Here is a 10,382-nt window from a genome sequence, read left to right on the forward strand (position 1 = left end):
ATGCATTACTATCAACTCCTCTTGTATACTTTTCTTTTATATTTTCTATCCAAAAGTCCTTGTCATGCTTCAAAGCTTTTTGTTTGCCTGATTTCATAGTCCCTTGTTAACCCCAATTTGGGAGCCTTGAATCGGACTTGGTCATCGGCTGTTTCCGACAACCTGCTAATTAGAAGCACTGACCTTGTGGTTTTTTGGAAAGGAGAGAAAAATCTCAAAAAACCTGCTTATTGCCCGGAATTTTGAATGCCCACAAATAAGTAAAACTTCTGAAATGAAATGATAGGATGAATTGTTGTTGCCAAGGGGATGCACTTAAATAGACAACGTTATTGACTGCAAATAGATTTCTCTTAGCGAAAGATTTGAAAGGAGGAAAAAGAAATTAAGGTGAGAGGCGATGAACTGCTTGTAGAATATATACATATACAAAACAAATTCAACTAAAGTAACTAAGCACAACATCGGTGCATTTATTTCGATTGCACAAGTACACAAAGAGGAAAGACGGAAACACTGGTTCTGGTTTTTGCAGGAAACAAGAACTAGGAAGTACACACCCTGCATGCATGCTGTCCAAGCAGACAATAAGCATGCTCGCTTTATTATTCAGATGCACCATAAGTTACAACGTACTAACATCATGATCAAGTTGATAACAGATCAGAGATGAGAAGGTTTCAGTTTGCTAGGGCTGCTGGCCTGCTACGGACAGCGTGGGCATTCACGAACGCAGCATACTCGTTAAGGTCGCAGCAAAGAAGATAGCCGCAGCATGTCTGACCAGATCGGCAGCATCCAGTGCCGGAGCAGCAGTTCTCACCATATGCGCAGCATCGACCATTGTTGCAATCGACCCCACAAGTAAAGTCGCCCGTTGCATTCTTTTCGTCTGCATCCATAGCCATAATGTTCAGGAAATTAAGTGTATAGCCAACCAATTAATCGAATGCATGTCTAGCTAGATGCACAAATGGCACATTATTGAATAACTATAGGTTACATCGACGCTCAAGCTGCCAAGCAGGTGGTCTGGTTAGTAGACTACTAGTCTTTGTGGATCGGTTGATCTTTTTTAAACTAGTTACAGGCGAAGAACCAAGGGTCGCTCCTCCCTCAGACTCTTCGTTTTGGAGGTAAGTAACGAAAGACCAGCAAGAAACGGAAACATACCCTTTTTTTCAACCACACTACGTGCAAAAGCCACAGAGAGCAGCAAGAGAAGGGCAACAAAGAGGAGGAAGCGCAGGGAAGAAACTTGCTTCATTGTGGATAGCAACTAGTTAGTGTGAGTACCAACTAATGGAGGATGACTGGATGGGTGCAGAATGGCATCCTCTCAACGATCTATTTATAGGAGTGACATGATCGGACCGAGTCAAGACGTATACCTTCCTAGAAAGAGAGAAAATTAGGATCTACAACGTTAATCCTTTTACTATCCCAATTCCCATAGCTTCTTGTTAATGTATCTTTCTTCCTTTTGTAAACATGCGGCGAAAAATGCCCTCAAACCATTAGTTGGATGAAGTTTTGACAACTGAGCTATGATTTGATGGAATAATGGCGGGATCCTTGAAATGAGCGGTGGGCCGGGAGACCCACAGCTGCCGGCTCATGGCCTTTTGGCTGGCTTTTTTCCTCCCAATTAAGTTATGCCTGGCCACCACAAGAATGGTCTTCCGGCCTTTTAGCTGACTTTTCACCTCCCAATTGATTTATGTTTGGCCACCACAAGAATGGCCTCTTTCTCCCCACTTGCAGGCGGCTACCCTTGGCCACTCCCGTCAATTGAATGAAGGCCTCCCACCATTCTTTAGAAATCCATGCATGGTGGGAAGTAGAGAATCTTCATAGCATAATGCACAAGCATATACATCACAACTCTGTGAATGCACGCATGTAGAGCTCTCATGGCCCACAAAACCACGGCAATTATTTAGTTCCCAGTAATTGGGTATCCACATATATTTCCTTGAACTTGTCTCCCGCCACCAAACCCTAGGGCCTCCTCACTTAATGATCGGCCATGTTGTCATTTGATTTTGCCCTTCAAAATTGCCAATGGCAAGTACTTCAAGATGTTTAATTTTATTATCAAATATTGAAGAAAGATACTATTCCGAGGAAAGTTGGTAAATACTTAGGTAAGAGACAAAAACCAAGCTCGCTTTGACGACATTATCCGTCACTAAAAAAGTTGCGATGTACTGAGGGATGGGCAAAACCATAGCTATAACCAACGAAATATAGGAATGAAATTGTCAGTCTGTAGAAGCTGTGACATACTGAAAAAATAATGAAAACAACGGTAAAAGAGAACGAGAAAATGAATTAACAAATTTTATGAATAAATAATTTTACGTTCTTGAACAGCGTAGAATGTTCTTCACTAAGAAAATTGTCCAATCACCTCTTTCGTGCTAGATATTTTTCTGGTGAGGGTAACAGCCTTGATTCGAGCTTATAACAGAAATATCATTGTAGACAACCACGACTCATACAATGAAACTCCTGCATCAACCTTTCACAGAGCAATCATATCCTCACAATCGACTTTCTTAACAAGACATTAGTTCTGAAGGAATGTTTGATCAGCCGAATTGAGCCAGGCAACAGTTTCTCTTGGTCGGTGTCTCTATCTAGCTTATACGGAAGAGGAAAAGAATGCATATATAGAAGAATTGATCACAAAAAAATAAAAAGAGCAAGAACAGGAAAGGGGGAACGAGCGAGGGTTTGCATGGAGGATGGGTAGCAACTCCAGTGCACAGGGGGGCAACGTCCGTGGGATGGCGTGGGTGGGAGATGACAATGGGGTAAAGCAGGTTACAGAGAGGGGGTTGAGAGAAGATGGGGAGGAGTGCAAGGTTACAGAGGAGGAGGGAAAAATCGAGAGCGCCGGCGATGGATTGGGGAGAGAAAGAGAGGAGCGACGGGTGGTTTTCCCTGTGCTTCGAATTATGATCATCACTGTTGGATCATGTTCCGGTCGACGCTCGACAGTAAATGACCCACTAGTTACTTCGATGTTATATATATATATATATATATATATATATATATATATATATATATATATATATATATATATATATATTATGATGCAACACGCGCGCACTCTCGTAAAGTCTCTTTTCCAATCAAATTGAAGCGCATACCATTCAGCTCAGTAATGCCTCTCACGCCATTATGGATCAGTGACCTCTATCATCAAGACTGTAAAATAATTAGCTAATCTCTTGGGAAAGAAAAAATCGCCTCGATAAGCCAGAGCCGTGCCAAACGCTCGACAACAAAGCTGGATGAGCAAAAAGAGAAGAGGCCTGTAAGCTGCTATACTGACAGAATTGCCTCCGCTGTGGTCGATGCAGGCAACATACACATGCCAGAGGAAGAGAAGATGTGGGGCATTTTTAAAATTATTGAAAAAAAAAGTCTTTTTAAGTCTTTTCATTTTTTTTATTTTTTCAGTTTCTTTGTTTTTTTATTTAAAAGATATTTTTGTCGGTAACAGTACTGACACACAAAATTCTGTGTCAACACGGCGTGCATAACTAGCTTCCGCTCTACTGGGGGTTAACACCATGGCCCATTCCCTTCCATTTCGTTGCAGTCCAATGTAAGATGACCCGATTCTTTCTCATGAGATTGTATATGAGAGTTATCCATTCCGGAAACTTTCACTCTGGTGATGCTTGTTGTTTAACTTTGTGGTTCGTTGTACTGCATACTGAAGCTTTGATTTCTTATTTTTGTTCAATTACTTTTTTTTTTTTTGGTATGTAGTCATATTGAACATATTTTTACTAGTGGAAAAGCTCTTTGTGATCATTTTTCCTGTTGATAAAATTTGCGGCTCAATAATGTTGAAGTTGGGCATCTTGTGTTTGTATACCACAAGATTAACAAACACGAATCTGTCCTGGATCAATTGGTTGGCTGCGTCTTGCTAAGCAACTCTCTCGTGAAGTTGCCGGTTTTACACCAAGAGTACGGTGTCACACAGCAGGGTGACATGCCTACTCTTAGTTTTGGAGGAAAGTAACCGAAGACTAGCTAGAATCGGAAATAAACCCTGTTTTTCAACGACATTACTTGCTTCATTGTGTGTAGCAGCTAGCTAGTGTGAATACCAACTAGTGGAGGATGACTGGATGAGTGCAGAATGGCATCCTCTTAATGATCTATTTGTTGGAGGAGTGGACATGATCGGACTTAGTCAAAAGGTTTACCTTACTAGAAAGAGAAAAAAATTAATGGGGGTCCGCCCCATCAATGTTAATCCTTTTACTATCTCAATTCTTCCTGTTAATTAATCTTTTATCTATATATCTTTCTTCCTTTTGCAAACTTGCAGGGGAAATGGCTCTCTCATACCATTGGTTGTATGAAGTTTTGATGGAATAATGGAGGGACCCTTGAGCTAAGCTGTGGGAGACCAAGCTTTGCCATGAAAATGGCACGTCGAGAGGAACTTGCCACTCTAGGTGGGAATGATGGGTCCCCACCTAATGGCAAGTTCTCCTGGACATGCCATTTTGGGGATGAAAATTAATCGTCTTGAAGTACTTGTGAGCTGCATTTTTGGGGGATGAAATCCAATGACAAAATTGCCGATCAATAGGTGAGGAGACCCTAGGGTTCGGTGGAGGAGAGTTAAGTGCAAGCAAATATCTATGCATAACAAATTGGTGGATAACTAAAAGCTCGAAAAATGCATGCATTCACATAGTTGAGATATATATGTCAGATTTTGTGGAATGATGTTTTGAAGATCCTCTACTTTCCACCATGCATGGATTTCTAAAGAAAGGTGGCAGGCCTTCATTCAGTTAGCGGGAGTGGCCAAGGGTAGCTGCCTGGGAGTGAGAGGCCATTCTTGTGGTGGCAGGGCATAAATTAATTGGGAGGAGAAAAGTCAGCTAAAAGGACACGAGTCGGCAGCTGTGGGTCTCCCGGCCCACCGCTTATCTCAAGGATCCCACCATTATTCCTTCAAATCTTAGCCCAGTTGTCAAAACTTTGTCTGGTTTGAGGGCCTCTTCCCCCCACATGTTTGCAAAAGGAAGAAAGATGTATAGATAAATTGATTAACAGTTGAGATAGTAAAAGGATTGACGTTGGTGTTGCAGTAGATCTAGTAGGTAGGTAAAGACTGTTAAAACGTGAAGTATAATAAGAAAGAGCACAGTAATACTCAAGCATTTTGATGCTTACGTCCACCGGAAAGGGAGCTCTCCTTTATTTATTCTCTGATACAATTTTAGAGAAGATGAACTCTCAATATAAAGAGTACATGCCAGACCAAAATTGTTTAGGAGAATCACCGAGGATTCTTGTGGTAAATAGGGTAACAGGTTTTTTGATAGATAAGGGAACTATGAGACAAGGAAACTAGAGGCGACCGGAAATTTGATGATTCAGGCCAACTCTGGCAACCAAATTGGTCGAACTTAGAGGCGTTGGATCCGCAACAGATATGCGGTCCTTCCTGTAAAATCTCAGGCTGAGAGATTGAATGTAGAGAAAACGCTGGTTGATGGAATGCAAGGGCGACAAGCACGTCTGCCCTGCTTTGCAGCAAAAGAGGCGGCCGGAAATTTGATGATTCCGGCCAACTCCGGCCACCAAATTGGTCGAGCTCAGAGGCATTGGATCCGCAACAGATAGGCGGTCCTTCCTGTAAAATCTCAGGCTGATAGCTTGATTGTGGAGAAAACGCTGGTCGATTGAATGAAAGGCGACAAGCACGTTGTGCCCTATTTTGCAGCAAAAGTGGCGGTCGGAAATTTGATGATTCTGGCTGACTCCGGTCACCAAATTGATTATTCGTCATTGTTTTCTTCTTTCAAGTATCTCTCTCTCTCTCTCTCTCGCATGCATTCTCTCAGTGTTTGAGCCTGGTCGGAAACTGTATTTTAACCATATTTCACATATTATGCATTACTATCAACTCCTCTTGTATACTTTTCTTTTATATTTTCTATCCAAAAGTCCTTGTCATGCTTCAAAGCTTTTTGTTTGCCTGATTTCATAGTCCCTTGTTAACCCCAATTTGGGAGCCTTGAATCGGACTTGGTCATCGGCTGTTTCCGACAACCTGCTAATTAGAAGCACTGACCTTGTGGTTTTTTGGAAAGGAGAGAAAAATCTCAAAAAACCTGCTTATTGCCCGGAATTTTGAATGCCCACAAATAAGTAAAACTTCTGAAATGAAATGATAGGATGAATTGTTGTTGCCAAGGGGATGCACTTAAATAGACAACGTTATTGACTGCAAATAGATTTCTCTTAGCGAAAGATTTGAAAGGAGGAAAAAGAAATTAAGGTGAGAGGCGATGAACTGCTTGTAGAATATATACATATACAAAACAAATTCAACTAAAGTAACTAAGCACAACATCGGTGCATTTATTTCGATTGCACAAGTACACAAAGAGGAAAGACGGAAACACTGGTTCTGGTTTTTGCAGGAAACAAGAACTAGGAAGTACACACCCTGCATGCATGCTGTCCAAGCAGACAATAAGCATGCTCGCTTTATTATTCAGATGCACCATAAGTTACAACGTACTAACATCATGATCAAGTTGATAACAGATCAGAGATGAGAAGGTTTCAGTTTGCTAGGGCTGCTGGCCTGCTACGGACAGCGTGGGCATTCACGAACGCAGCATACTCGTTAAGGTCGCAGCAAAGAAGATAGCCGCAGCATGTCTGACCAGATCGGCAGCATCCAGTGCCGGAGCAGCAGTTCTCACCATATGCGCAGCATCGACCATTGTTGCAATCGACCCCACAAGTAAAGTCGCCCGTTGCATTCTTTTCGTCTGCATCCATAGCCATAATGTTCAGGAAATTAAGTGTATAGCCAACCAATTAATCGAATGCATGTCTAGCTAGATGCACAAATGGCACATTATTGAATAACTATAGGTTACATCGACGCTCAAGCTGCCAAGCAGGTGGTCTGGTTAGTAGACTACTAGTCTTTGTGGATCGGTTGATCTTTTTTAAACTAGTTACAGGCGAAGAACCAAGGGTCGCTCCTCCCTCAGACTCTTCGTTTTGGAGGTAAGTAACGAAAGACCAGCAAGAAACGGAAACATACCCTTTTTTTCAACCACACTACGTGCAAAAGCCACAGAGAGCAGCAAGAGAAGGGCAACAAAGAGGAGGAAGCGCAGGGAAGAAACTTGCTTCATTGTGGATAGCAACTAGTTAGTGTGAGTACCAACTAATGGAGGATGACTGGATGGGTGCAGAATGGCATCCTCTCAACGATCTATTTATAGGAGTGACATGATCGGACCGAGTCAAGACGTATACCTTCCTAGAAAGAGAGAAAATTAGGATCTACAACGTTAATCCTTTTACTATCCCAATTCCCATAGCTTCTTGTTAATGTATCTTTCTTCCTTTTGTAAACATGCGGCGAAAAATGCCCTCAAACCATTAGTTGGATGAAGTTTTGACAACTGAGCTATGATTTGATGGAATAATGGCGGGATCCTTGAAATGAGCGGTGGGCCGGGAGACCCACAGCTGCCGGCTCATGGCCTTTTGGCTGGCTTTTTTCCTCCCAATTAAGTTATGCCTGGCCACCACAAGAATGGTCTTCCGGCCTTTTAGCTGACTTTTCACCTCCCAATTGATTTATGTTTGGCCACCACAAGAATGGCCTCTTTCTCCCCACTTGCAGGCGGCTACCCTTGGCCACTCCCGTCAATTGAATGAAGGCCTCCCACCATTCTTTAGAAATCCATGCATGGTGGGAAGTAGAGAATCTTCATAGCATAATGCACAAGCATATACATCACAACTCTGTGAATGCACGCATGTAGAGCTCTCATGGCCCACAAAACCACGGCAATTATTTAGTTCCCAGTAATTGGGTATCCACATATATTTCCTTGAACTTGTCTCCCGCCACCAAACCCTAGGGCCTCCTCACTTAATGATCGGCCATGTTGTCATTTGATTTTGCCCTTCAAAATTGCCAATGGCAAGTACTTCAAGATGTTTAATTTTATTATCAAATATTGAAGAAAGATACTATTCCGAGGAAAGTTGGTAAATACTTAGGTAAGAGACAAAAACCAAGCTCGCTTTGACGACATTATCCGTCACTAAAAAAGTTGCGATGTACTGAGGGATGGGCAAAACCATAGCTATAACCAACGAAATATAGGAATGAAATTGTCAGTCTGTAGAAGCTGTGACATACTGAAAAAATAATGAAAACAACGGTAAAAGAGAACGAGAAAATGAATTAACAAATTTTATGAATAAATAATTTTACGTTCTTGAACAGCGTAGAATGTTCTTCACTAAGAAAATTGTCCAATCACCTCTTTCGTGCTAGATATTTTTCTGGTGAGGGTAACAGCCTTGATTCGAGCTTATAACAGAAATATCATTGTAGACAACCACGACTCATACAATGAAACTCCTGCATCAACCTTTCACAGAGCAATCATATCCTCACAATCGACTTTCTTAACAAGACATTAGTTCTGAAGGAATGTTTGATCAGCCGAATTGAGCCAGGCAACAGTTTCTCTTGGTCGGTGTCTCTATCTAGCTTATACGGAAGAGGAAAAGAATGCATATACAGAAGAATTGATCACAAAAAATAAAAAGAGCAAGAACAGGAAAGGGGGAACGAGCGAGGGTTTGCATGGAGGATGGGTAGCAACTCCAGTGCACAGGGGGGCAACGTTCGTGGGATGGCGTGGGTGGGAGATGACAATGGGGTAAAGCAGGTTACAGAGAGGGGGTTGAGAGAAGATGGGGAGGAGTGCAAGGTTACAGAGGAGGAGGGAAAAATCGAGAGCGCCGGCGATGGATTGGGGAGAGAAAGAGAGGAGCGACGGGTGGTTTTCCCTGTGCTTCGAATTATGATCATCACTGTTGGATCATGTTCCGGTCGACGCTCGACAGTAAATGACCCACTAGTTACTTCGATGTTATATATATATATATATATATATATATATTATGATGCAACACGCGCGCACTCTCGTAAAGTCTCTTCTCCAATCAAATTGAAGCGCATACCATTCAGCTCAGTAATGCCTCTCACGCCATTATGGATCAGTGACCTCTATCATCAAGACTGTAAAATAATTAGCTAATCTCTTGGGAAAGAAAAAATCGCCTCGATAAGCCAGAGCCGTGCCAAACGCTCGACAACAAAGCTGGATGAGCAAAAAGAGAAGAGGCCTGTAAGCTGCTATACTGACAGAATTGCCTCCGTTGTGGTCGATGCAGGCAACATACACATGCCAGAGGAAGAGAAGATGTGGGGCATTTTTAAAATTATTGAAAAAAAAGTCTTTTTAAGTCTTTTCATTTTTTTTATTTTTTCAGTTTCTTTGTTTTTTTATTTAAAAGATATTTTTGTCGCTAACAGTACTGACACACAAAATTCTGTGTCAACACGGCGTGCATAACTAGCTTCCGCTCTACTGGGGGTTAACACCATGGCCCATTCCCTTCCCTTTCGTTGCAGTCCAATGTAAGATGACCCGATTCTTTCTCATGAGATTGTATATGAGAGTTATCCATTCAGGAAACTTTCACTCTGGTGATGCTTGTTGTTTAACTTTGTGGTTCGTTGTACTGCATACTGAAGCTTTGATTTCTTATTTTTGTTCAATTACTTTTTTTTTTTTTTGGTATGTAGTCATATTGAACATATTTTTACTAGTGGAAAAGCTCTTTGTGATCATTTTTCCTGTTGATAAAATTTGCGGCTCAATAATGTTGAAGTTGGGCATCTTGTGTTTGTATACCACAAGATTAACAAACACGAATCTGTCCTGGATCAATTGGTTGGCTGCGTCTTGCTAAGCAACTCTCTCGTGAAGTTGCCGGTTTTACACCAAGAGTACGGTGTCACACAGCAGGGTGACATGCCTACTCTTAGTTTTGGAGGAAAGTAACCGAAGACTAGCTAGAATCGGAAATAAACCCTGTTTTTCAACGACATTACTTGCTTCATTGTGTGTAGCAGCTAGCTAGTGTGAATACCAACTAGTGGAGGATGACTGGATGAGTGCAGAATGGCATCCTCTTAATGATCTATTTGTTGGAGGAGTGGACATGATCGGACTTAGTCAAAAGGTTTACCTTACTAGAAAGAGAAAAAAATTAATGGGGGTCCGCCCCATCAATGTTAATCCTTTTACTATCTCAATTCTTCCTGTTAATTAATCTTTTATCTATATATCTTTCTTCCTTTTGCAAACTTGCAGGGGAAATGGCTCTCTCATACCATTGGTTGTATGAAGTTTTGATGGAATAATGGAGGGACCCTTGAGCTAAGCTGTGGGAGACCAAGCTTTGCCATGAAAATGGCACGTCGAGAGGAACTT

At 41.7% G+C, this 10,382-nt stretch overlaps 1 protein-coding gene across 3 annotated transcripts; it reads right to left on the bottom strand.

Annotated features, from left to right (window-relative positions):
- Window positions 1-449: 449 nt before the first annotated feature.
- LOC116257952 (uncharacterized) lies at window positions 450-7,280 on the bottom strand. 3 transcript variants are annotated; one of them, XM_050078597.1, is made up of 2 exons: window positions 7,115-7,280; window positions 450-892 (listed from the first exon to the last, which is right to left on the bottom strand). In XM_050078597.1, the coding sequence occupies exons 1-2, from the start codon at window positions 7,206-7,208 to the stop codon at window positions 681-683; spliced, it is 306 nt and encodes a 101-aa protein (XP_049934554.1). In that variant the 5' UTR covers window positions 7,209-7,280; the 3' UTR covers window positions 450-680. The 3 variants fall into 3 exon arrangements, with proteins under 3 accessions (XP_049934554.1, XP_031490837.1, XP_031490838.1); XM_031634977.2 differs by lacking the exon at window positions 7,115-7,280 and adding an exon at window positions 1,174-1,337; XM_031634978.2 differs by lacking the exon at window positions 450-892 and adding an exon at window positions 6,391-6,833 and having other exon boundaries at window positions 7,115-7,279.
- Between the last annotated feature and the right edge of the window lie 3,102 nt (window positions 7,281-10,382).

The sequence above is a fragment of the Nymphaea colorata genome, chromosome 7 (assembly GCF_008831285.2).
Source record: "Nymphaea colorata isolate Beijing-Zhang1983 chromosome 7, ASM883128v2, whole genome shotgun sequence".
NCBI lineage: Eukaryota > Viridiplantae > Streptophyta > Magnoliopsida > Nymphaeales > Nymphaeaceae > Nymphaea > Nymphaea colorata.

What these genes read in the sequence shown, in the direction of transcription:
- LOC116257952 (XM_050078597.1), bottom strand. Translation starts at nt 7,208, where the DNA reads ATGAAGCAAGTTTCTTCCCTGCGCTTCCTCCTCTTTGTTGCCCTTCTC. An exon ending in TAGTGTGGTTGAAAAAAAGG is followed by an intron (nt 893 to 7,114) that starts GTATGTTTCCGT and finishes CTATGGATGCAG; the next exon opens with ACGAAAAGAATGCAACGGGC.